Source organism: Perognathus longimembris, chromosome 4, assembly GCF_023159225.1.
Source record: "Perognathus longimembris pacificus isolate PPM17 chromosome 4, ASM2315922v1, whole genome shotgun sequence".
In the NCBI taxonomy this organism is placed as follows: Eukaryota; Metazoa; Chordata; class Mammalia; order Rodentia; family Heteromyidae; genus Perognathus; species Perognathus longimembris.
In genome coordinates this window covers 91,566,476-91,593,440 of record NC_063164.1, presented here as the reverse complement: position 1 = coordinate 91,593,440, position 26,965 = coordinate 91,566,476, and the positions used below count along the sequence as shown (strand labels likewise).

Here is a 26,965-nt window from a genome sequence, read left to right as displayed (position 1 = left end):
AGGGGTGTGTAGCCTCCGCTGGCTCGCCGAGGCTCCGCCCCGACGCCCGCCACTTTTTTTTCGGCCCGCCTTCCAGGCATGTGGACTACACTTCCCAGAGGCCTCTGCGGTCCTGCGGGGCGGGCCGCCTTCTAGCCAGTTCCCACCAGGAGAGGACTGGCTTTCAGGGGTGAGGGCGGGGCTTGCACCGACCAATCAGTGAGAGGCTCGTTACGGCGGCGGAAGCAGCGGCGCTGGAGTGAGGGGTGGGGGGCCGAGTGCTTGTGCCCCGGCGGCTACGGCGGGTCCGGAGCTTGAGGACGTCGCCCCTACGAGCGGAGGGCGCACGGGAGCAAGCTCGAGGTGGCGTGGCGGCCACTTGGCGCAGCAACCAGGTAATGGCGGGACGGGCGCCCGGGAGGGAGGGGAGGAGACGAGGGGGCGGGGCGGCAGAGCAGGGCTGCAGCGTCCGTCCCGCTGCGCGTCCCTTGAGAAGGGCAGAGGTGCCCCGGCTCCGGCGGCTCGGATCCCGGCTCTTTCGCGAGTTGGGCACGGCGGTTGAGCTGGCGGCAGGGCCCGAGCGTCCTGTGGCGAGGAAGGGGGAAGCATCGAGAGGGGTGGGCTGACCCAGGCGTGGGGGCGTGGCACTCAGGCCTGGGCCGGGTTGGGGACCCGCCGGAGGAGCGCGGGCGGGCGGGCGGCCCTGGGAGTTTGGCTTCTGAAGCAGTTTAAAGTGACTCTCCACATCCGGGCCCTGCGCCCGCCGCTTTCAGACCCGGGCCGAGGCGGGGCCTCCCCGCTCCCCGCCTCCCTTGCCGGGAGCGCCGGTCTTTTCCTGCCATTGGCCCAGCCTCGAGGGTTTCGGGCTGCCCCAGCGAGGCTTGAGCCTAATTGGCTGTCAGTCGGCGGGAGGGTGGGGCGGGCTCAGAACGCGCAGGCCGCTCAGGATTGGTGCTGCGCCTCCAGTGACGCGGGGCCAGTGGACGGGCGGGGGAGATGGGGGCAGGCTGGGGGGGGGGGGAGGGAGGGAGGGAGAATGCGGGCTGGGAGCTAGCGGCGGCCGGGCGGTGGGGTGAGTAGGGCGGCAGGCGGGCGGGCTGGACAGCGGCGGCCCCAGGCGCGCTCCGCCTCGGCACGAGTCCTCCCGGCGTCCCCCTAGCCCGGCGCTGACTCGGGCCCCCCGCGGCACCCCCAGGCTGGCGAGATGGAAGAGGGAGGGGCGGGTGGCTGGCGGAGGCTACAGGTAAAGAGGCACACCGCTGTCTTGTCTTGGGGCTCCGTAGAACGCCTCTCCCCCGGGAGAGGGAATCTCTGACACCCCAAGTGTCTGGAAACCTGTTTCCTCCGTTCTCCGCGGGGGTTCGAGTGGGGTGGGGTTGGGGATGAATCGGGGAAGACCGCAGAGCTTGGCTCCTAAGAGAAAAGTGGGGGGCGATTTTAGATAATGTGGAGGTCTAGGTAGGGTTCCTCTGGCTCAGTTGGGGGGGTGAAGGTGCCTGAGGAAGGTGAAAAGGAGAACCATAAATGGAGGCCTTTGCAAAAAGCATTTGGAAATTCCTTGGCATCAGATCGTAACGTAAGATTTCTAATGCTTTCTTGGGGCTGAATATTTCCTTTCTTATGACATACTCATTACTGTTCTGTTTACCTTGCTGTGAGGTTTGAGTCTTTCAAAAAGACCTGTTATTTCCCATAAAACTTTACACAGATAGATGCGTGTGTGTGTGTGTGCACGCACACGGGTGCGCACCTGCCTGCCTAGTGGTAATAATACCTATCATATGGACAATTCATGATAGTGTTCTTTAAAAAGTACAGCCATCTACAAATATATTAGAAAATCAGAAAATCCTTCAGCACTGTATAAGCAATGTTATTACTAATTTAGCCCATATACACAAAGCCTTCACCCTTTAGATAATGTCTGCATTTACATTGATCACAACTCAATGTCTCCAGTAAATGATGCTGCATTTGCTTTTTGTAGAGAAGATATCATGGGTAGTAAAGATGCTTTATTGTTCAATATTGGTTCTAATTTCAGAATCTAGTAATAATTATGTGACTATGAACTGCAGGTGGAAATGAGTTCTCAACAGTTTCCTCGGTTAGGAACCCCTTCGACTGGGCTGAGTCAGGCACCTTCACAGATTGCCAACAGTGGCTCTGCAGGATTAATAAACCCAGCTGCTACAGGTGAGACGTGTACTATTCTCTGTTGTTTTAAGAATTTTGCCGGTTTCTCACTTAAAAGTTAGCAAATTTCTCCTCAGATTCTGGTTAAATACTAGTTTATTGATTTGAGCAAAGGGTATATTACTATAATTATATAAGGCACTTTTTTTTCTTCTGTTTTAACCACTTCATCCACATATACTAGAGTATATGTGCAACCTATAGTAAAGTATACCTGTAAGAATTTTGTTTTTCATCCAGACCTGGGGCTTGAACTCAGGGCCTGAGTACTGCCCCTGAGCTGCTTTTGTTCAAGCACTCTACCACTTGAGCCACAGACTTCCAGCTTTTTCTACTTATGTAGTACTGAGGAGTTGAACCCAAGGCTTCATGCATGCTAGGCAAGCACTGTACCACTAAGCCACATTCTCAGCCCCCCATAAGAATTTTTGTAGTGCATTAATATGTTCTCATTTAAGTAATGGTACCTTGAGAGAAATCAACAGTATGTAAGAGGAAATTTTGCTTCTGAAGAGTTTACTATCTAGGAAAAGAAGTTTTTAAAAAGTACATATAGGATGGGACTGGGAATATGGCCTAGTGGTAAAGTGCTCATCTCGTATACATGAAGCTCTGGGTTTGATTCCATACCACATATATAGAAAAAGCCAGAAGTGGCTCAACTGGTTGAGTGCTAGCCTTGAGCACAAAAGAAGCCAGGGGCAGTGCTCAGGCCCTGAGTTCAAGCCTCAGGATTGGCCAAAAAAAAAAAGCTCAGGGACAGTGCCTAAGCACTGAATTCAAGCCCCAGGACCAGCATGTGTGTGCACACGTGTATACACACGTACATATACATGTATATCAACTTGGTTCTTGTAGTATATGGTTTTTCAGTGGGGGGGGGGGCAATTTTGTTTCCTTGGGAATATTTGACAATGTTCAGAGACATATCTGGTTGTCACAACTAGGGGGTGCTATTGGTATATGACAGGTAAAGGGGAATGGCTGTTGCTTAATATCCTAAAATGTATCACTCAGCCTTCTTGCTTACTTACCCCTCAAAGAATAATCCAGGCCAAAAACTGTGCTGAAACTGAAAAACTTCAAATGATGTTTTTCTCTATTAAAAAGATGGCATTATAAAGTGAATTAAACTCCCTTTTCTGTTCTTTTTCCCCCTTAACCACCACTCAATTCTTGTGTTCCTTATGGTAAACGACAATTGTCTGATCATAGTGTAAACTGAGTTGAATTTTTTCTCTGTCTCTAAATCTCTGTGTCTCTGTTTCTCTCCTCTTTCTCTCTTGAAGATAGTCTTAATCTGTAACTCAGTCTGACCTCAAACTTTTAATCCTTTAGCCTTAGCCTCCTGAAATGCTGGGATCATAGGTATATGCAATCAGGTTTGGCTTTGTTTTTAGCCATGAATTGTGGCCCTTGTGAAATATTTTAGGCCCATTTCCTTTTGCTTTGCCTACCCCTGCTAACTTCAGTTTTTGTTACAAATTTATTTCGTTCTTTAGACTTGAAGTTATTTTAAGCTACTTTATGCTTACTGCTAGATAGTATCTACTCATATTTTTTGTGTGAATGATGAAAAAAATTCCAGTTTTCATGACCCTGTAACTTTGCTCATTTTCTCCTCTGCCAAACTTTCTTCCTTCCAAGTCATTTATTTGGTTAATTCTTATTTTTCCTTGAGTGTTTATAGATGTCATTTTCTTAAGAACTCTTTGCTGACTCCATCTTCCCTAACAGTTCTGATAGAGACTTCCCTGGAATCAAGGCTACTTGAGAGCTAGGGCCAGGTTTGTCTCGTGCACCTTTGTATGTACAATACTTATTATTTGAAGAGCATGAAATTGTGGTCAACAGTTTCTTATAGAGCCACCTAAGGGTTTGAAAGGTGAACATTTTTAAACTTATTTTCTTTCCAGGAGTGAAACTGCTCATTAAAATAGCTGGGTCCTGGTGGCTCATGTCCATGATCCTAACAACCCAGGAAAATGAGATCTGAGACTCATGCATGGTTCTAGCCAGTCTGGGCAGACAAATATGAAAGACCAAAAAGCCAGAAGTGGAGTTATGGTTCAAGTGATAGAGTACTAGCTGTGAGCAGAAAAGCTGAATTCAAGTCGCATTACAGGAACCAAAAAAGAAATGGGGGAGGTGGTAACAATAATTGTCTTCAAATTTCATTGAAAAAGATATCACTGACTTATGCCAAAAATTTCTTTGGCATAAGAAATTTTGACTTCTGAAAAGTATGAATGTGTGTGTGCATTTATTTTTTGATAACTTTTAAGAAAGAAAGTAGATGTTTTTTCTTGAGGAATTAGGTGGCTATGGTTTTTTGGCTTTTTTTTTTTTTTTTTTTGTCAGTTGTGGGGCTTAAACTTAGGCCTAGCTGTCCTGAGCTCTTTTGATCAAGACTAGCACTCTACCACTTTGAGCCACAACTCTATTTTCAGTTGGTTATGTTTTCTGTATGTGTGGGGTTTTTTGTTTTTTGGATTTTTTTGTCCTGGGACTTGAACTCTGGGCCTAGGCACTGACCCTGCACTCTTCAGCTCAATGCTAGTACTCTACCACTTTAGCCACAGTGCCACTTCTGGTTTTCTGATGGTTAATTGGAGATAAGAATCTCATGGACTTTCCTGCTTGGGCTGGCTTTGAACCCCGCAATCCTCATCTCAGCCTCCTGAGTAGCTAAGATTACAGGTATGAGCCATCAGTGCCCAGCTATGTTTTTTTTTTTAATTTTAATTGCTCATATTACAAGAGATGACTTGAGATCCTAAGCATGCCAGGATTTCAGATATATATTCATAGTTAAGTATAGTTAATATTTCAAAGTATTTTTTTGTTGTTAAAAATCAACTGAAACAAATGCAGATACCAGGAAAAAATTGTAGGTGAATTCCCAAAGAGTCTAACAGGAAATAATCGATACAGTCTATTACAAATCAGTATTCCTGGACAAATAGGTTTAGGAAAAAGTTGTGGAATTGTATGTTTTCTTTATTTATTTTTGTTGGTCATGGGGCTTGAACTCTGGGCCTGGGCACTGACCCTGAGCTCTTCAGCTCAAGGCTAGCCCTCTACCAGAGCGCCATCTACAGTTTTCTGGTGGTTAATTGGAGATAGGAGTTCCACAGCCTTTTATGCCTGGGCTGGCTTTGAACCACTGTCCTCAGATCTCAGCCTTCTGAGTAACTAGGATTACAAGGCATTAGCCACTGGTACCTGGCTGTGTAAAATTTTTATTAGAGGAAAATCTATTTGGAAGAGAGGAGGTTAAAAATCTCTGTAAAATTGAAGCAAAACCAGCCTTATTCAGTTAAAACATGATGTTGTATACAGAAAATCTTAAATCGGAAATGCTCATAGAGTTGGGTGCTGGTGCTCATTTCTAAAGCTCTAGCTACTCTAAAGACTGAGCTCTGGAGATTAAGAGCTTAACCAGCCTGAGCAGACAAATCTGAGAAACTGTTATCTCCAGTTAACCAGCAAAAAGCTAGACATGGAGGCATGACACAAGTGGTAGAGCACCAGCCTTCAGTGGAAAAGGCTAAGCATGAGCACAAGATCCTGAGTTCAAGTCCCAGCACTGAATAAAATGAACTGAATGAAATGCTATTAATAAGTTGTAGTATACAAAGTCAATGTATAACCGTAAGTCTACTGGAAAAGAATGAATTATTTAAATGTCATTTATAATACTATAAAAAATAAAAATATCGATGGATGAACAATATGAATTCTGGAGTCCGAAGACTGACACATTGCTGAGAGAAATTAAAGAACTAGATAGATGAGAAAGTCTAACATTGAATTGAAATACCTTTGAACAACTACTTAAAAGACAGTGAAGGGGCTGGGAATATTGCCTAGTGGTAAAGTGTTCATCTCATATACATGAAGCCCTGGGTTCAATTCTTCAGCACCACATATATAGAAAAAGCCAGAAGTGGTGCTATGGCTCAAGTGGCAGATTGCTAGCCTTGAGCAAAAAGAAGCTAGGGACAGTGTTCAGGCCCTGAGTTCAAGCCCCAGGACTGGCAAAAAAAAAAAAAAACACCCCAAAACCCAACAAAAGACAATGAAAAAATAATAGCATAGCTTAGATAATAAAAAAAATGTCTATCATGTCATGAATTTGAGCACAACTTTTAACACATCACTTCTTCCCAAAATGATCTATAGAGTGGGGAAAAAAATCCTAATTAAAATCTCAGCAGATTCTTTTGTATGACTTGACAGTCTGACTCAAAATGTTATTTGAACTCCAAAGAACTTAGAATGGTAAGGCAATTTTCATCAAGAAAAAACACGTTATAACCTCATTTCAAAACTTACTACAAAACTATACTAATTAAGATGATATAATATTAACATAAAGATAGAAATATAGATTAGTAAATATATTAAAAAGAACCAAGTGGAAGATCCAGAAATAGACCCAGACATATATGGTCAATTGATGTACAAAAGAATATACGTAGAAATGTATCCAATGCCTAAAGTATGAAACTGTAACCGCTCTGTATATCAGTTTGACAATAAAAAATTAAGAAAAAAAAAGAATATACGTAATTCAATACTAAAGTGATAAGACACTTCAACAGTGATAGTGCTAAATACCAGAATATCCATGTGGGGGAAATGAAACCTGATCTTTAACTTTCCCCATACACAAAGGTAAATGCAAAGTGTTTCATAGTCCTAAATATAAACTTCTAAATCTCTAAGATAAAACAGATTGCAAACATGGGGTAAGTAAGAAATAGGACACATAAAACACTAAATAAAAAGAAGCAGTTATAAATTTATAAATGTCTTTAAAAGACATATTTGTAAACAAATCTATGAAATTGTTGTGGGAAGGAGACCTGGAAATATAACAATATAAAAATACCTTTTGAGAAAACCAGAAGGGGGAATGGAACTGTGGCTCAAGTACCCTAAATTCCAGCCCAGGCACATACACCCTCCCCACACATGAAAACAGGATTGCCCCAGTCATTTTTAAACATATATGAATATATAAGGAACTATTATAGCTCAAAAGTAAAAATATTAAAACTTAATTTTGATGAGGAAGGGTAGTGGTATTATGGTATTAGGGTTTGAACTCAGGGCCTTGATCTTGCTGGACACTAAGCACTTGTGCCATCCCTCCAGCCCTTTTTGCTTTCATTGGTTTTCATGTATCCCTGGACCATTTATGCTTGAACTTTATGTAAACACTCATAGCAAGTACATTCCATATAGGTGGGATGACAAGCACACTGTATACAAGTCTTTATTGAAATGAAGTCTCACAAACTTCCTGCCTACACTGGCCTCAGACCATCATCTTGATCTTAGCCTCCTGAGAAAATTAGTTACAAACATAATCCACTACACCTGATCCTAATTTTTTAATGGGAAAAATATTTGAATAGCTAACTTCACCAGAAAAACTATATGAATGCCACAGAAGTACATGAAAATATACTTAATATTTTTAATCCCAGGGCAATACAAATTAAAGCCACAGTAAGAAATGAGTAAATGTGCTTAGTGGTAGAATGCTTGCCTAGCATTGAATGCCACAGAAGTACATGAAAATATACTTAATATTTTTAATCCCAGGGCAATACAAATTAAAGCCACAGTAAGAAATGAGTAAATGTGCTTAGTGGTAGAATGCTTGCCTAGCATGCATGAAGCCCTGGGTTTGATTCCTCAGTAACACATAAACAGAAAAGGCTGGAAATAGCACTGTCCAGTGGTAGGGTGCTAGCCTTGAGCAAAAGAAGCTCAGGGACAGCGCCCAGACCCTGAGTTCAAGCCTTGGGACTGGCAAGAAAGAAAGAGAAATGAGTACCCGTCTACTAGAATGATTAAAATTACACTGAGAATATCAGCAGTGGGCATTGGCTCACACCTGTAATTCTAGCTACTCAGGAGTGTGAGATCTGAGAAAGCTTGAAGCCAGCAACCTAGGCAGACAAATCCAAGAGACTCTTATCTCCAACTAACCAGCAAAAAACCCTACACACAAGTGGTAGAGCACCAACTCTGATTAAAAAAGCCAAACAAGAGTGTGAAACCCTGAGTTTAAGCCTTAGTACTGGTACCCAAGGTGGTGGGGGGCAGGGGACAACAACAAGAATTGGCATAGACATGAAGTAAATTGAACTGTTACTATTGCTGCAATTGCAAGGTGGTCTAGCCACTTTGAGAAATAACTTATTGAAGTAATAGGAAGCGTGTTTCATGATTATGTTATAGTTACACTATATGCTTTTGTGAAAAATTCTAATTTGAGGGGCTGGGAATATGGCCTAGTGGCAAGAGTGCTTGCCTTATATATATGAGGCCCTGGGTTCGATTCCCCAGCACCAGGGACACTGCTCAGGCCCTGAGTTCAAGGCCCAGGACTGGCCAAAAAAAAAAATTTTTTTTTAATTTGACACAAAGAATTGATTATATATAAATTTCTACCTTAGTAAAGTTGGTTGATTAAAAATTAGTAAAAGGAATGACTTGACCAAGATTCATTTAACATATAAATGGTCATGTTTTAAATTAAAACCCTCTTATATAACTATTTAAAGATAACTTAAGAAAATTTAAATCTTAAAAAATCAAGGATGAGGGGCTGGGAATATGGTTTAGCGGTAGAGTGCTTGCCTTGCATGCATGAAGCTCTGGGTTCAGTTTTTCAGCACCACATACACAGAAAAGGCTGGTTGTGGTGCTGTGGCTCAAGTGGTAGAGTGTTAGCCTTGAGCAAAAAGAAGCCAAGGACAGTGCTCAGGCCCTGAGTTTAAGCCCCAGGACTGGCAAAAAAAAAAAAAAAAGAGGGGCTGGGAATATGGCCTAGTGGCAAGAGCGCTTGCCTCCTACACATGAAGCTCTTGGTTCGATTCCCCAGCACCACATATATGGAAAACGGCCAGCAGGGGCGCTGTGGCTCAGGTGGCAGAGTGCTAGCCTTGAGCGGGAAGAAGCCAGGGACAGTGCTCAGGCCCTGAGTCCAAGGCCCAGGACTGGCCAAAAAAAAAAAAAAAAGACGAACATTTACTTTACAAAAGAAGATATACTTGAAGTGCAATGGCCACATAAAAAGACGTTCCACATTCCTGTCATTGAGGAAATACTAATTAAAACCACCATGAGATACAGACACACTCTTACTAGCAAGGTTATACGTCAAGCACTTGTGAGGATAAGGAGCAGCTGGAATTCAGGCACTGCTGTGGAAACATAAAATGGTAAAACTGCTTTACAAAGGTCCATGTCTACTTAACATTTGACCTGAGTTGCCAAAGATCTTTCTTTTTTTTTTTTTTTTTTTTTTTTTTTTTTTGCCAGTCCTGGGCCTTGGACTCAGGGCCTGAGCACTGTCCCTGGCTTCTGTTTTGCTCAAGGCTAGCACTCTGCCACTTGAGCCACAGCGCCACTTCTGGCCGTTTTCTGAATATGTGGTGCTGGGGAATTGAACCCAGGGCCTCATGTATACGAGGCAAGCACTCTTGCCACTAGGCCATATCTCCAGCCCCAAGATCTTTCTTTAAAATAACAATTTTATTGTAACTCATATACCATTTTATTGTAACTCATGGTGATTGTATAAATCAGAATTGTAATTCTGAATTACCTGATAAAAAAGACAGTATGTAGTAAAATAGGAAATCCCATTTGTCTTTTACCCAGTATTTCCACTTCTAGAAACTTTTCCTAAAGAGATCACTGAAATTGTGGTTAAAAAGTTACATACATCTCTGCAGTAGAGTCCCATATACCCTTTTTTAAAAATGATGCAGTATATGTATTCTGTATTAGTACTTCCATTCTTACGTTTCCTAGGTGTGTATATCCAAAAGAAATATTCCTTATGCTCACTGAAAGATACTATATGAGAATATTGGTTACATTACTATTTATAATAGCAAGCCAGTAAATTATTTCAATGCATAGTTTGCAGCTTATTCACACAAAGGTACACTATGGCATTGAGAATGAAACTTTAATGCTGCTTGCAGTACGATGGAACAGTCATAGCTTATGAAAGAAGAGTCCACAGCAGGGTGTATTTGCTATGAGTGCTTATATACCACACTAGCATAGAGTTTTACAGGTTAGGATAGTGGGCATATGTGGGAGAGAAGGTGGAGTATAGCTGAATTGAAAGTATCCAGAAACCAGAAATGTTTTACTCTTGTTTTTGGTGTACTGGAGTTTGAACTCAGGACCCTGCTCTTGCTAGAGCTGGTGCTGTACCGCTGAACCATGCCTCTTGCTCTTTTTTCACTGATTATTTTAGGGTAGGGTCTCACTTCCTGCCCAAGCCACAATCAGCTTACTTTAGGTTTTCCATTCTTGCTGGGAACACAGGTGCTCACTTCTGTGTCCAGTTTCCCTCTATGGAGATGGAGTCTCCATAGTGGGGGGGGGGGGGGGGGAGAGGTCAGCTCCTCAGCCTTATCTCCAAATGCCAATATTGTCTGTGCTGCTACATTAACTAATGTTGGGAAACTGTAACACTCTGTTTCCCCTCTTATATCTTCACTAGTCACTGATGAGACTGGCCGAGATGCGGATGTTGGTGCCAGGGAGCACACATCCTCCAGCAGCTCCCTGCCACCCCGGGAAGAGAAACAGGAACCTGTTGTGGTAAGGCCTTATCCACAGGTGCAGATGCTGCCTGCACACCATGCTGTTGCATCGGCCACACCTGTTGCAGTAACAGCCTCACCAGCACACCTGACACCAGCAGTGCCACTTTCATTTTCTGAGGGACTTATGAAGGTAATGGAGACCTTTCAAATTTTAGACTGAAATCACAGCTTCTTGGGTGGTAGACGTAAGAGGATTATGGTCTGAGGCCACCTGGGCAAAGTTAACTTGAGATCCTATTTGAAAAATAAACTAAAAAACAAAAGAACTCTGGGTGTAGGTCAAGTGGCAGAGCACGTCCTTAGCAAGTGAGGCATTGAGTGCAAGTCCCAGGACCAAGAAAAAAGTATTCACAGTGAATGACAGCTGAAGACTGCTAGTGCTTATTGCAATTTTAACAGAATCTAGGATTCTACTTCATATTTTCTATTTTGCCTGTTTAGCTCTTTGGAACTCAGCTCAGCTGTTTGCAGTGTCTGGCCTGTACTAGTCAGTTGGCATGACAGGGTCTTTGATATTACCCATTTGAATGTGGATGTTATTCAACTTAAGGGCATACTAAGTTCTGTCTTGGAGTGACACTCTTCCAAAAGAGTGATTAATTTGGGGATGTGTGAGTGTATCACCTCTATGGTATTGGAGCTGGGAATTCTGTCATGGGCTCTGAGCTATACAGACTGGGACTTTATTTCTAGCACTGGTTTTTATTATCTGTGGTTCTGAGCAAGTCACTTAGCTTGGCTTTGGATATTTCCTCCCCTGTAAAATGAAAATGCTAGTGCGATAGAAAAGCTGTGGCACTAACAGGTAAGCCATGTAAGGCATACGGCATCTTTCCTGGAACTGTCCAGGTTTGATTTGTGTAATTTTAACTATGAAGTGAAATGTTTCATTAGAACAAGACTACTGATATGTTTCATGTGGTTTTCTATTTGCAGCCACCCCCAAAGCCCACCATGCCTAGTCGTCCCATTGCTCCTGCTCCACCTTCTACCTTGTCACTTCCCCCCAAGGTTCCGGGGCAGGTTACAGTTACCATGGAAAGTAGCATCCCTCAAGCTTCAGCCATTCCTGTGGCAACAATCAGTGGACAACAGGTTTTTGTTTTCTCTTAAATTGCTGATTTTTGAACTAAGATGCCATACTATTGATCATTATTTATTGAATGTTAGTATTACAGTAGGCAGTGTTCTAATAAAAGTTTAAGTGCTCAGTGATGTCTGGACAGAGAAAGTAGTAGATTCGAAAGAGGAGTAGGGAGTAAAAGCCAGCCTGAATAGTGGTAGCATAGCTGATATTTAATGAGTGTCTGCTATGTGCTAGGCATTACCTTTGTTACCTTCAGTGTGAGACACACTGTAACCTTCCATGTCCTTGAGGAGACAGAGTCCACACTGTCTTTCATTAGAGGAAGATAACACTGAAGAGTTGAACATTACCATGCCATATAGCGGCATCACTGAGCAGTGCTCCTCTAGGATTTTCTTGGAGGAGAGCATATGTGTAACTTTTAGGTTTCCTGTACTTGTGAAGGTCTATATTGAAATCTCTTGTTTTTAACTTAAAATTTTTATAGTTTTAAAATCCTACTATATGTAGTTGACTCATTAAGTATTTAAAATTAACTATGAAAAAACTAAGTCCCAGAACACTTTCCCTTTGTTTAAAAAAAAAAAATCATGCCTTATGCTGGTTTTGGGGGGGGGATTTTTGGTTGTTGTTGTTATATTGCTATTGCCAGAGTCTTGGAATGCCACCTTAGAAGCATTGATATCAGAAAATTGGAACATTTAAAGGGTAAACTGAAGAAGGGCTACATTAACTTAAAAATCTTTGGTAGCATAAAGAACAATGGATGAAGAGAAGTATTAAGGAAATAAGAATGGAAGAAAATTAGCTATTGGCCAGGAAAGAGAAAACAAGTATGAAAGTTCATTGTTGTATATGAGTTTCTAAAAGTAGAAGTTCAAGTATGTCAACTTTTACTGAACCTAGCAACTATGGAGGCCTCCTGAATGCTTTTTTTTCTTTCTCTCTAGTCCTGGGGCTTGATCTCAGGGCTTGGGCATTGTCCCTGAGCTTCCTTTGCTCAAGACTAACATTCTACCACTTGAACTACAGTGCCACTTCTGGCTTTTTCTGTTATGTGGTACTGAGTAATCAAACCCAGGACTTCATGCATGCTAGGCAAGCACTCTATCACTAAGCCACCTTCCCAGCCTCCTGTATACTTCTTTTTTTTTTTTTTTTTGGCCGTCCTGGGCCTTGGACTCAGGGCCTGAGCACTGTCCCTGGCTTCTTCCCGCTCAAGGCTAGCACTCTGCCACGTGAGCCACAGCGCCGTTTCTGGCCGTTTTTTCTGTATATGTGGAGCTGAGGAATCGAACCTAGGGCCTCGTGTATCCGAGGCAGGCACTCTTGCCACTAGGCTATATCCCCAGCCCCTCCTGTATACTTCTGATAGGCTTGTTGGCATGGGTCATTATACTCTACAGGGGGTGAAAAGGCTCAGTGTTTTTAGCTCTCTTCATTGGGATGAGAAAGTAGCTTACTGGCCCCATGTGCACACACAGAGCCTTCAGTTTAATCCCAAGCACCACAAAATATGTTGTTGTTGTTTTTTATTTAAAAATGAGCTGGGCTCCAGTGTCTCACACTTGTAATCCTGACTACTTGGGACTGAGGTCTGAGGATTATAGTTCAAAGCCAGCCCAGGCAAAAAAGTCGATGTGACTTATCTTCAATAAACTACAACAACAAAAGCCAGAAGTGGAGCTGTGGCTCGAGTGGTGGAGTGGTAGCTTTGAGCAAAAGAAGCTCAGGACAGTGCCCAGGCCCTGAGTTCAAGTCTCAGGACTGGTACCAAAAAAAAAAAAAATACACACACACACACTCCTGACAGGCAACATGACTTCCTAGAGGTAGTAGCTAAGACCAAGCAAGTGAAAATTACATTCTATTTCATTTTTTCTAGGGACATCCCAGCAACTTGCATCATATTATGACCACAAATGTACAGATGTCCATTATCCGCAGCAATGCTCCAGGGCCACCTCTTCACATTGGGGCTTCTCATTTACCTCGAGGTAAAGACTGTATGTTTTGTTCAAATTCTGAAAGGTTTGATGACAGAGTATATGGAGAATCAATTTGTTGAAATTACAGGATGATAAAAAATAAAAGTTTTTAAACAGTGTGCTTTTTTTAGCATTGCATTTGACTAAATGAATATACATAAACTTAAAGCTGTATTGCCCAAGGTGGCCTTGAATTCTTGGTCCTCCTGCCTCAGTCTCAAGTGCTGACTGCAATTCAATTTTTAGTATGGTCTAAAATTTTTTCTTTATTCTGAGGAATTCCTCATGGCAATTTAAAAAAAAAAAATTCAGTGCTAGGGATGGAGCGCAAGTCCTTGAACATGCTAAGCAACGTTATCATTGAACTATACCCTCAGTTTAATACTAAATGCTTTCAAACTTTATCCATGTTTGTGAAATTTTTTAGCTCATATCTCAGAAAGATTGATGTATTCTTATAGCTAAGTTCAAGTAAGCTGTAAGATAGTAAATTTAATAAATTTTGACCAGAAATGTAATGTTCTGTTAGAAAGTGTAAAACTGTTGGAGATACTTGGCAAAACCAAGTTAACAAATGTCACATCAGGTTTGCTCAGTCATAGTGTAACACACTGTTCCTCAGCTTTGAGTTCACTGGCTCTTTTAGGGGGTCTGTAGCATCAAAACTACCTTCATGAAATCACAAAGACTAATTTGCCTCTGACACAGTATTTCTGTCTCAAAGAACAAAGGCATGGTAGGTAGGCTAAAGTGTCATTGTCTGGTAATTAAAGTACTCAAGCCTTAGCCAGAAGTAGGTGCTGTTGTGTGGTTCTTGTTTGCAAAACAAGCCATGGACTTACACAGCCAAAAGAAAAATTAAACCAAGCCATTTGCAGGAAAATGAAGGACTTAGATCATCACGTAGAATGACATAAGCCAAATTCAGAAAGCCAACTAACATGTTTTGCTCATTTATGGAAGCTAGGTCGAAGGGATATATCCATTTACATTTATATATACACATACAACATGATTCTAACTCTGGGACTGCTTAGAGAGATGAAAGTGAGAGGAGAAGGGATAGAGCACCACATAGGATGAATAATTTTGAAATACATTGCAATTATGTGTGAAGAGAACATAATAAAGCTGTTGATCAGTATGGGGCTGAGAACAGTTTAAAAGCAATAAGAGGGTTATTCTGAGTAAAACAGTATATCCGTGTAAGAAATACTATGGTGAAAAACCCCTGATACAATTAGTACACGCTAAACAAAAAAGAATGACAGGAAAGTAAGACAGGCTCTGGCAGTTATCAGCGGGAAAGGGAGAGCAGATATGTGAATGAAGATGAATACGGTTGAAGTAGTTTATTTGTGTCTATGAAAACAGAGCAATGAAACCTGCTGAAATGTCAACAGATTTGTAAGTGGGAAAGGGATAATTGTGAGGCTAGAAATGTCAGAATTAACTTCTCCCTTGTGCAACTAATGTATGCTAGTGAAACAAATGAAAAACAAAAGCAAAAAGTAACTAGTTTCATTTAAGAATGCTCTTGAAGCTGCAAAAAGTTACTAATCTTAACCCTTGAGTATACAATTTTAAGTTTTCTTTGTGACCAAATAGGAAATATATGTAATTTCAACCAGATACCAACATACTAAATTTTAGTAAGTATTACTTTGCTAGGAAATATAGCTGTGTCTATTTAAATTGTGAACCCATATGCCATACTGTTTTTTTGTTGTTTTTTTTTCAGGTGCAGCTGCTGCGGCTGTGATGTCTAGTTCTAAAGTAACCACAGTTCTGAGGCCAACTTCACAGTTGCCCAATGCTGCCACAGCACAACCAGCAGTCCAGCATATCATCCACCAACCAATCCAGGCATGTGAGGCGGGAGTACTTAGCCAGCAGTTTCTTGTTTGTTTTTAATATTTTTATTATCTCTAAGTAGTTATACAAAGGAATTACCATTTAACAAAGCAATTCATGAATATGGTGCATTGATCATTGTCACCCCTTTCAGCATTTTCACCCACCCCTCACAATTCACCCCTCTCTTCCCTCACTTTTCTTAATTTTAGGATATGGGTTGTTGGGGTTTTTTTTTGCCATTTAACAAGGCAGTTTATACATACAATGAATCTGTGTCATCCCTTCAACCTTTTAACACCACAGTTGTTGTTTTTTTCCCCTTCTGCCGGATACTGGGAGAGTCCATAACCACAATGAATTGAGCTTTCAAAAGTTAGTGGCATTTGAAAGATACCAGGTGTCATGTGGTGTATTGGAGAGATAAATATAGAGGAGAGATAATTAGGATGTGATGGGTCAGTGTGCAAATAGGGTTTAGACATGTAAAGATGCAGTGAAGACAACAGGCTAAATCATAGGGGAGATGAACAGAAGAAAAAAAATTTTTACATAGTATGACTTAAATAACATCAATGATAAACCACTTGTTTCTATACTTTGGAGATCATTTCTCTTAGCATCACCTTATCTGATTATATGTACATAACTGTTTAGCTATTCTGATCATCTGCTAGGACTATCCTAGACATATATTATTTTATGTCTGTCTGACTTAGGAAAGGGGAACAGTAGGATGGTAAGACAAAGGGTAAAAGGCAAACCAATGCAACAGCAATACTTACAAGATAATAATGTAAACTAACTGTACAACTGGGGGGAGGATGAGAGAGGGGGCAACAAGTTGGATAAGAAATGTACTACCTAACGTATGTAACTGAACCCCTCTGTATTTCACCTTGACAATTTTTTTTAATTTTTTAAAAAAGATGCAATGAAGAGACAGTAATGGTTATGGACAGTTTCATAAAGGCTAGGGAGATTAGAAAAGGCTTGAAATTCATGTCAGTAAACATTTTCTTAGAAAAATGGACCATGCCTTTCAACTTCTTTTTTTCCAGTGCTAGGTCTCAAGTTTATGCTCGCAAGTGTTTTATAACTAAGCTATATACCCAACTTCTCCTAATTTTGTTTCTTGTATTAATCCTGGGGCTTGAACTCAGGGCCTAGGTACTGTCTCTGATCTCTTTTGCTCAACACTATTGCTTTACCATTTGAGCCACAGCTCCACTTCTGGCTTTCTAATGGTAAATAGAAGATGAGAGTCTCACTGGTCTTTCCTGCCTGAGCTGGCTTCAAACTTCGATCCTCAGATCTCAGCCTCCTGAGTAGCTAGAATATAGGCTTGACCCACCAGCTCCAGCTCCTTCTAATTTTTAGTCATGGGTCAGTAGTATCTATAATATAATAGAAGGAGATACTGTGGTATCTATAAACAGGATTTTTTTTATTATTATAAAGGTGGTATACAGAGGGGTTACAGTTACGTAAGTCAGATAGTGAGTACATTTCTGTTTTGACAATGTCACCCTAAACTGAGGATTCTTTAATGTGTGGAATGTAAACTTATTTTGTAGTCATTATAGAGCTATTTTGAGTTTTTCTTTGGTTTTGGTTTTTGTTTACTTTTTGTGTGTGAAAGTCCTGAGGCTTGAACTTAGGGCCTGGGCACTGTCCTGAGCTTTTTAAATTTTTGCTCAGGGCTACTGCTCTGCCACTTGAGCCATAGCTCATAGCTTTTTGGTGGTCCGTTGGAGGAGGTAAGAGTCTTATAGAGAGGGCTGAGAAAATTGCCTAGTGGTAGAGTGCTTGCCTCATATACGTGAAGCCCTGGGTTCGATTCCTCAGCACCACATATATAGAAAAGGCCAGAAGGGGCACTGTGGCTCAAGTGATAGAGTGCTAGCCTTGAGCAAAAAGAAGCCAGGAACAGTGCTCAGGCCCTGAGTTGAAGCCCCCGGACTGGCAAAAAAAAAAAAGTCTTACCGACTTTCTTGCTTGGACTGGCTTTGAACCATGATCCTCAGTCACCCTCGTAAGTAGTTAGGATTACAGGCATGAACAACAGGCTCCAGCGTTTTTTTGTTCGTTTAAAAAAACAACAACAACAGTGTTTTTTGACTTAAAAAAAAATCTTTAAGCAAGATGTAGGGCGGGATAAGGAGTGACTAGAGATCACTGATTTAATTGCATGTGTCTGTTTAAAAAAAGGAGCAAATTATTAGGACTTAGATGATTGGAAGTAGTAGAGAAGTGCGTGAATCTTCAGGTGGAACTTATTTTTTAGATGAAGGGTTTTTTTAAAAATTATTATTATAAAAGTGATGTACAGAGGGGTTGCAGTTACCTCTAAATCAGGTAAAGAGTACCTTTTTTTTTCGACAATATCATCACTTCTCCAACTCTCCCAGTGTAGGATTTTGTTTTGTTGTTGTTTGGTACCCATACTGGGGCTTGAACTCAGGACCATATACTCTGGCTTTACATTTGCTCAAGGCTGGTCTTCTACCTTGAACTATGTCTCTACTTCTGGCTTTCTAGCTAGTTAATTAGAGATAAAGCGTTCACAGACTTTACTGCTCTGGCCCTTTGAACCAATCAATATCCTCAAACCTCAGCCTCCTGAGTAGCTAGGATTACAAGACTGAGCCACCAGTACCCAGTTAAATGAAGGTTTTACACATAGATAATCTGATACAGGTTAGGGCTGTGTATAAAAACGGGGAAAGAGTCTGAGTACCCTTAGGTTATTTTTCTTTGAGCACAAGGACTCTGTTACAACATAGAATATTATTACTCTGTTTTTGCCTTTTACATGCTAATTTGTCTTGGGGGCATCAGCTTTATTCATTAGATTCATGGGATCTCTGTAGAAGGTAATTGGTTTGGTTGTATAGCAGGTTAAAATATCTTATGTCAAGATCCATGACAAATCATTGCAACTTCAGATCTGAAGGATTAAATCTCAGTTCCTACTAAGAGTAAGGCAGTATTTTGATTCTTGTCATATTTGAAAAGGAGAAACTTACTGCCTAATAACTTTTCCATTTTATTTTGGTAGTTGCAATAGTGTTTCCTAAATTCAACTTGCCTATTGAGATGTTTTATATAACCCACGAACATCAATAACAGAAATTGTTTAATGCACAAATGACCCTAAAAACGGGAGTCTAGCAATATGTAGCCAAATTTGTACAAATTTCATGTTGTATAATGCTTGAAATTTTATAGTAGCCTATAAATTTACATTCCTTCAGTCATATTCCTTATATGTGAACATCACAAGATTAAAGGTCATAATAATGTTTGCAACTCATATGACTATTTAAAAATGTAACATATAGACACTTCCTAAAAAAGCCTCCCATTTAGTGGAAGAGAGAACAAATGAAGAAAGTATAGGTATCATATTGAATTACCTGGCTTAGACCATGAGACTAGAGTAGATTCTGGTGATAATTTGCCTAGACCATTTGGGCTTCTACAGTTCCCCATATTCCACTTAATTTCTAGATGGTGTTGATAAGCTTCTGATTCTCGGGCCTAATAAGGACAGTTCTATTATTGTTGAATAAAAATGAAACCTAACTTTAAGGATATGGTAAAGACACTTACATATTCATGTTCATTGCTGCTATTCACAATAGCCAAGTTATAGAAGCAGCCCAGATGCCCTACAATGGATGAGAGAGGATCAAGTTAAAACATAGTACATGTATAAATGGAATTTTACTCATACTTAGAAAGAATAATATTATATATCATTTGCAAGGAAATTGACAGACCTAGAAAAATCATGTTAATTGAAGTAAGCCAGGCTCAGAGAGACAAATGGTGCATGTTTTTTTCTCATGTGGAAACTAGATCTAAAATACAACTAGACATGATAACATATAACACACAAACTGATTAAAGGCGGTACACTTAGAGGAAGAATCCAATGGCATAACTCCTCTGAAAAACTAATTCATTTATCAAAACGAATATCAGAAAGTGGAAGCATGTTTGGGGTGAGGAATGGCAAAGGGGGAAGCACAGGAATAGAGGGAGGAAGAATGAGCAAATGGCATTATATTTGATGTACATTTTGTTAAAATTGAACTGTGTAACTTGAGGTTAGAGAAGGGAGGAGGAGATGAAGGGAGAAGAATGAAGGAAGGGGTGATATTGACCAAGAAGCATTGTACTCATTACCTGACTTATGGAATTGTTAACACCTTTGGACAATGACAATAATAATAATGAGAAATAGGTTAATTAGTTTAAGAAAATGGGATTGACTTTAATGTGATTTTCTTCAGTTTTTTCTACTTGTTTCTTTTGTAGTATTTTGCATCTAGTTTATTTTTCTGGATTTTTTTTTTTTTTTTTTTTTTTTTGGTGGGGAAGTCAGAATCAGTAAGTACAATAGTTTTGTTATTCTTTCCCCTGGCAGTTGGTACCATATTGGCCATAACTTACATGTGTTGTTGGTCAAGAAAACAGAAAATTTCAGTCGGGCACTGGTGGTTCACAGCTAATTCTAGCTATTCAGGAGGCTGAGATCTGAGGATCATGGTTCAAAGCCAGGAAGGAAAATCCATGAGATTCTTACATCCAATTAACCATCAAAAAGCTGGAAGTGGAAATGTGGCTCGTGGTAGAGCACTCGCCTTGAGCAAAAAAAAGCTTAGGGACAGCTCTCAGGCCCATAGGTTCAAGACCCAATACCAGTGCGCACGCATGTGCTCGCACACACGTGCTCGCGCACACACACACACACAGAAAATAATTTTTTTGATATTTTAATTTTTGGCCTTAGACCAGTCTATCTGGAAACATGCTTAGAATGGGGAAGATTTACTGTCATTTATATCATCAAGAGGTGAAACTTTCAAGTTTTCCTTTTAGCTATCCTTTGGGGTTTTGGGGTGGGGTTTTTGGGGGGTTTTTTGCCTTTTGTTTTAAATTAAATGTTGTCTCTTTTCTCTTTGCAGTCTCGGCCACCTGTGACCACCTCCAGTACAATGCCCCCTGCTGTAGTAGCAACTGTCTCAGCCACCAGAGCCCAGTCTCCCGTCATTACAACAACAGCTGCACATGCCACTGACTCGGCACTGAGGTATATTTGTGGGGAAAAAATGTAGTCTTCTTGCTGCCTCCCTGTATTCTACTTTTTTTTTTTGCCCTTCCTCCATTCTTTAATTTAGTTTGGTAGATATTGTAACATGGTGTTCTAGACAGTGTGAATAAAGTAGTGAGCAAACAAAGCAATTCCTGACTTCGCAGAAAGTCTATTTTTAGGGACTGGAGTTAGTATAATTAAACATATCATTTTGTACATGGTTAAAAAGATTTGGAGCCAGACACTAATGGCTCACTCCTGTAATCCTAGCAGCTCAGGAGGCTGAAATCTGAGGATCAAAGCCCAGCTTAGGCAGAAAATCCATAGGACTCTTATCTCCCATTAACCACTAAAAAACCAGAAGTGGAGCTGTGGCTCATAGTGATAGAGTGCTAAGCACAAATGCTCAGGGACAGTGCCCAGTCCCTGAATTCAATCCCCATGACTAACAACAATGGTAGCAAAAAAAATTGGAGAAAAATTAGTTTGTGGGAGATTTGGTGTGGTAGATTGGCAGTTTAGGAGCTTATACAATTAGGCAGAAAACTGCAGTATGTAATGAATGAGCTATATGATTGTGTAATAGAAGAGTTATTTAGGCATCTGAAACGGTGCAAAAACCCTGAGACAAGTATGCTTGTGGGCTGGGAATGTGGCTTAGTGATAGAATGCTTACCTAGCATGCATGAAGCCCTGGGTTCTATTCCTCAGCACCACATAAACAGAAAAGGCTGTGTCTCAAGTAGTAGAGTGCTAGCCTTGAGAAAAAAAAAAAAAAAGCCAGGGACAGTGCTCAGGCCCTGAGTTCAAGCCCCAGAACTGACAAAAAGAAAAGTAGTATGAAGTATATTTGCCATATATGAGAAGCAGTAAGGATGCCAGCAGTGGGAGAACAGCAAGAGGTCAGGAGATGGCAGGGTCTCCTGATCACCAAGGGCCTTTTGAAGCACTTCATGGATTTGGGCTTTGCTAGAAGCCTTAGCACAGTTTTGAGCAGAGAAATGTGATGGTCTGAAGTTGTAGGTAAATCCACTTGCTACGTAGAATAGATGTGGAGTGGCAGAGTTAGAAGCAGAGGGATCATGTAGCCAGAGTGAGAGGATGACATGGTTAGGTTCTGGGTAGATTTTTGAAGATAGAGTTGAGAGAAATACGGAATAATTACATGGGAGCACGAGAGGTAATTATGTTTTGGTGCTTGTTGACTTTGATATAAAAATTGAAAGTGGGGTTGGGATTTTTATTTAATTATTTATTTATTTTTGCCAGTCCCAGGGCTTGGGCTCAGGGCCTCAGCACTGTCACTGGCTTCTTTTTGCTTAAGACTAACACTCCACCACTTGAGCCATAGCACCTACTTCCAGCTTTTTCTGTTTATATGGTGCTGAGGAATTGAACCCAGGGCTTCATGCATGCAAGGCATACAGCTAAGCCATATTCCCAGCTCAGAATTTTTTTTTAATCTATTTTTTTTTATTTTTTGTCAGTCGTGGGGCTTGAACTCTGGGCCTGGGCACTGTCCCTGAGCTCTTCAGCTCAAGGCTAGCACTCTACCACTTTGAGCCACAGCATCACTTCTGGTTTTCTGGTGGTTAATTGGAGATAAGAATCTGAAGGACTTTCCTTCCCCAGGCTGGCTTTGAACAGTGATCCTCAGATCTCAGCCTCTTGAGTAGCTAGGATTACAGGCATGAGTCCCTGGGGCCCAGCGAGATTTTTATTTTTAATGATTATTGAAGTATGTCTTCTCATATATTGTTAATTATTTTGATTGAAAGTGGACCTTGAATTTTGCAAGATGCATATACTTACGGTGTACCTTCTATAATCAGGGAAATACGCTAGTGAGTTACACAGACAAAACCCTAATGATCGGATGATTTTTCTGCTTAAATCTATAATTATATTAAATTTCTAATTTCTAATGTCCAACTTCTTTGGTCTTTGGTGATAGGAAGTTTATCTTGGGGATAAATTTCTGTGGAAGAAGCAGAGGAAAAAAAACGCAGCCCTGTCTTCCAGAAAAATTTCAGGCCCCAAGTGGTTCTATCAAATTCTAAAAGACCAGATTAACCAAATGTAATGAAATTGGTTCAAGGCATACAAAATAGAAGTGAAATTCCAGAAAAATATAAGTGAGAAATCTGACTCATTATGCTAAATACAGTTAGTTTTTTTTTTAAATACCTTTTTATAAAAAATACATGGCTTGGATGATGAAATTTGCACATTCTTCCAAAAGGAATTACATTTATTTTTCTTTTTTCTTTTTTTACAATTCTAGGGAATCATACATGTAAGCATGTACACAATTGCTGAACCATAGCCTCTGCCCCAAAAAGTCCTCTGTTGAAAGAGTGATAAATTGAATTTTCACATATTCTGAATTAATGCCTAGATATCGCTATAAGTCATAGTTTGGTTGATACAATTGTTTAGTTTCTGTGTTTTTTTCCTTGAATATGTTGTATATTTATTGCCTGTCTTTTGGAGTTGGATGATCCTATAGAGGAATCTGAAGCCAAGCCTGTTTATTACCTAACCTCTAAAAGACCTTGATCTATTTATTTGATTGTCCAAGATTATTTTTGAGCTTTAACAAATTTACTGAGCTATGTTTTGTAATGACTATTATTTATGGTTTGTTTTGGAAAATATTAAATACCCTTTCAAACTTTAGCATAAAACTGTATTTATAAAAAGTTTCTTTGAATTTTTTTTCTTGAATTCTTCCTTTATGTGTTCATTCAATTCTATTTTACTGAGTGGGAATGCCCAATTATATGTATCTTGTCCTTTTTACTTGACTTCCTTATCTCTTAAAGCTTTTTGTTTTCTCTGTAGATTGTGCTCATGATTCTTTCCAACTTTTACTGATTTATTTCATGTTTTGAGATGGAATTGTGTAAGTTGCCCAGGCTAAGACTCCTGAACTCAATGCCAAGTGACTGGGAGCATGCTTGGCTCCTTTTTGTACGAGTTCAGCATTGTTTCACCATGTTCACCTTAATTTTGCCTTTATTCCTGAAATAACTGAACAGTTGGTTTCTCCTGTTTCTTTCTACCTCTTTTTGCTTCCTCTATTTTCTTTATATAGATCCTATGCTGGCTCTCTTCTGAGTTGCCATCTTGACTAAATATTCTTTATTGTGAATCACCTATTTGTAATTAGTTCTTAGCATAGCCTGGGCTATAAACTAGATGAAGAAGTTTTGTTTTTGAAAGACTATGTCTTATTAGATTGCTGTTGGTCACTATTTCTCTCCTGCCTGTGAAAATAGACCACTCAGGCAGCAAAGCCTCAGTTGGAAACTTGTGTTTATAATCCTAGTTACTTGGGAGGAACAGGTTGGGAGAGTTGTGGTCAAAGGCTAGTTCAGATAAAAAGTTCATGAGACCACCTCAACCAGTGGGGCACACCTGTCATCCCAAATACATGAAACCCTGACATCAAGAGTACCACAGTTCTGTGCTAATCCTGGGAAGAATTTTTTTTTTTTTTTTTTTTTTTGCGCCAGTCCTGAGCCTTGGACTCAGGGCCTGAGCACTGTCCCTGGCTTCTTTTTGCTCAAGGCTAGCACTCTGCCACTTGAGCCACAGCGCCACTTCTGGCCGTTTTCTATATATGTGGTGCCGGGGAATTGAACCCAGGGCTTCATGTATGGAAGGCAAGCACTCTTGCCACTAGGCTATATTCCCAGCCACCCTGGAAAGAATTTTGAGAGACTTCCATCTCAGTAGAAAAACAGCTGGCCAGACACTACACCTGTCATCCTAAATATGGGGGAAAGCTTAAATGGGACCATCATGGTCCAGACTAGACCAGGCAAAAATTAAGACCCTGTTTCGGAAATGACCAGAAAAAATGGGATGGAGATGTGGTTCAATTGGTAGAGTACATGTCTAGCAGTGATGATACCCTGAGTTCATATCCTAGTACTACAAAATGAAAAACTCAAAGAAAAGCTCTCATTCCTGGGTTGCAGTACACACTGTGTGTCCCACTTAACCCTTGTCTGTGATTCCTGGCTCATTCCTATGTCCTTTGCTTTATACCTTTTGAACCCATGCAGATCCTGCTTTACTACCACCTCTTGTTTTCACTGTTACTGCTAGGTGTGGTGCTTCATGTCTGTAATTGTAGTACTGGGGAGGTTGAAGCAGGATGCCAGTTTAAGAGACCCACAGGGTCTACGTAGTACACAAAACAAGCCTGGCTTTCTTAATTGTGGTTTTGTGTGTTTTTTTTTCCTTGCACTCAAAAATCTTAGGGGGTTTTTTTGTGGTTTTTTTTTTTTTTTTTTTTTTTTTGTTAATGAGGCAAGCACTCTTGCCACTGGGCCATATTCCCATCCCCTGTTTGTTTGGTTGATTTTAGAGAAAAACATTAGCATAACTTTCTCCTTTTTTCCATCATATAAGTTTTTTTGTTTTTTTGTGTTTTGGCTGGGAATGTGGCTTAGTGGTAGAGTGCTTGCCTAGCAAGCATGAAGCTCTGGGTTCAATTCCTCAGCACCACATAAACAGAAAAAGCCAGAAGTGGCACTGTGGCTCAAGTGGTAGAGTGGTAACCTTGAGAAAAAAAATTAAAAAAAGAAGCCAGGGACAGTGCTATGGGACATATGTCTACTTGTCATAAATTAACCCTTCACTTTCTGTGTATCATTAGTAATGATTAGACTGTTGAGTGAACTTCACAATTCCATCTCCTATCAGAGTGGGAATGTGTTTGAAGATCACTTGAAGTGGAATTTTTTTTTCTAAAGGTTATTCAGCAGTCTTTCTTTTTTTTCCAATTTACATTCACGTGGTTCCAAAATAGGAACAGGTACATAATAAGTAGTATCTGTTCTCTGTCCCCTCCTAGTATTAATTTATTGCATTCTACTCCTTTTGCCTTGTGAGGCAACATACTGTTAGGTTGTTGTTGTTGTTTGCCAGCCCTGGGGCTTGAACTCAGGGCCTGAGCACTGTACCTGGCTTCTTTTTCCTCAAGGCTAGCACTCTACCACTTGAGTCACAGCGCCACTTCCGGCTTTTTCTACATATGTGGTGCTGGGGAATCAAACCCAGGGCTTCATATATACGAGGCAAGAACTCTTGCCCACTAGGCCATATTCCCAGCCCCTGGCTTTTTCTACATATGTGGTGCTGAGGAATCAAACCCAGGGCTTCATGTATGTGAGGCAATGACTCTACCACTAAGCCATATTCCCAGCCCCGTACTGTTAGCTTTTTTGCTATCCTTTCACTATTTCTTATAACACAAGATAATGAGAGTTGTCTGAATTTGTTTTACAAAGTCAAAGCTGCAAAAAAAGATGGCCTTGTGTATCTTTCTGTCCCCTCCCAAGTTTTGCCATCTGCTCTTGGTAGGTCACCATTTTATTCTCTGCTTTGCCCTTTCATTGTCACTTTCACAAAAATGAAGTCACATACATTTTCCTATTTCCTCTTTTGTGTGTGTGTTTGTCATGAAGCTTGAACTCAGGGCCTTGGCTCTGTCCCTGAGCTCTTTTTGCTCAAGACTCTACCACTTTGAGACATAACTCCATTTCTGGTTTTCTGGTGGGGTTAATCAAAGATAAGAGTCTCATGGACTTTCTTGGCTAGGCTGACTTTGAACCAGGATCCACTGATCTTGGATTCCTAAGTGGCTAGGTTTATATGCATGAGCCACCAGCACCTAGCCTAATTCCTTTCTTGCAAAAAAAAAAATGTAGTATATACTATATACTTGCAGTATACATACTGTTTTGTTCCTTATGTTCTTCTTTTGTTGTTGTTGTTTTTGCCAGTCCTGGGCCTTGGACTCAGGGCCTGAGCACTGTTCCTGGCCTCTTTGCTCAAGGCTAGCACTCTGCCACTTGAGCCACAGCGCCACTTCTGGCCGTTTTCTATATAGGTGGTGCTGGGGAATCGAACCCAGAGCTTCATGTATACGAGGCAAGCACTCTTGCCACTAGGCCATATTCCCAGCCCCCCCCTTATGTTCTTCTGTGACAGTATTTTCTGATGGTGACTCCAGATCAGTACGTAATGCTGCATTATGAGTCATAAAGTCAGTAAACTTTATTTTAGTAGTAGGCATACGCTCTAGAAAAAT

General features: G+C 40.7%; 1 protein-coding gene across 6 annotated transcripts in view; it reads left to right on the top strand.

Annotated features, from left to right (window-relative positions):
• Nucleotides 1-235: 235 nt before the first annotated feature.
• Nucleotides 236-26,965, top strand: part of Sap130 (Sin3A associated protein 130) — a 78,778-nt gene continuing 52,048 nt past the window's right edge. For 4 of the 6 annotated variants that reach the window (XM_048345676.1, XM_048345673.1, XM_048345675.1 and 1 more), the window contains exons 1-7: nt 236-374; nt 2,058-2,175; nt 10,721-10,956; nt 11,763-11,921; nt 13,799-13,910; nt 15,643-15,767; nt 20,732-20,856. In XM_048345676.1, coding sequence (XP_048201633.1) covers nt 2,064-2,175; nt 10,721-10,956; nt 11,763-11,921; nt 13,799-13,910; nt 15,643-15,767; nt 20,732-20,856 — 869 coding nt within the window. In that variant the 5' untranslated portion in view covers nt 236-374; nt 2,058-2,063. Of the gene's footprint in view, nt 375-1,358; nt 1,556-2,057; nt 2,176-10,720; nt 10,957-11,762; nt 11,922-13,798; nt 13,911-15,642; nt 15,768-20,731; nt 20,857-26,965 lie in introns of those variants that run through there. The other 2 variants (XM_048345674.1, XM_048345672.1) reach the window with 2 other exon arrangements.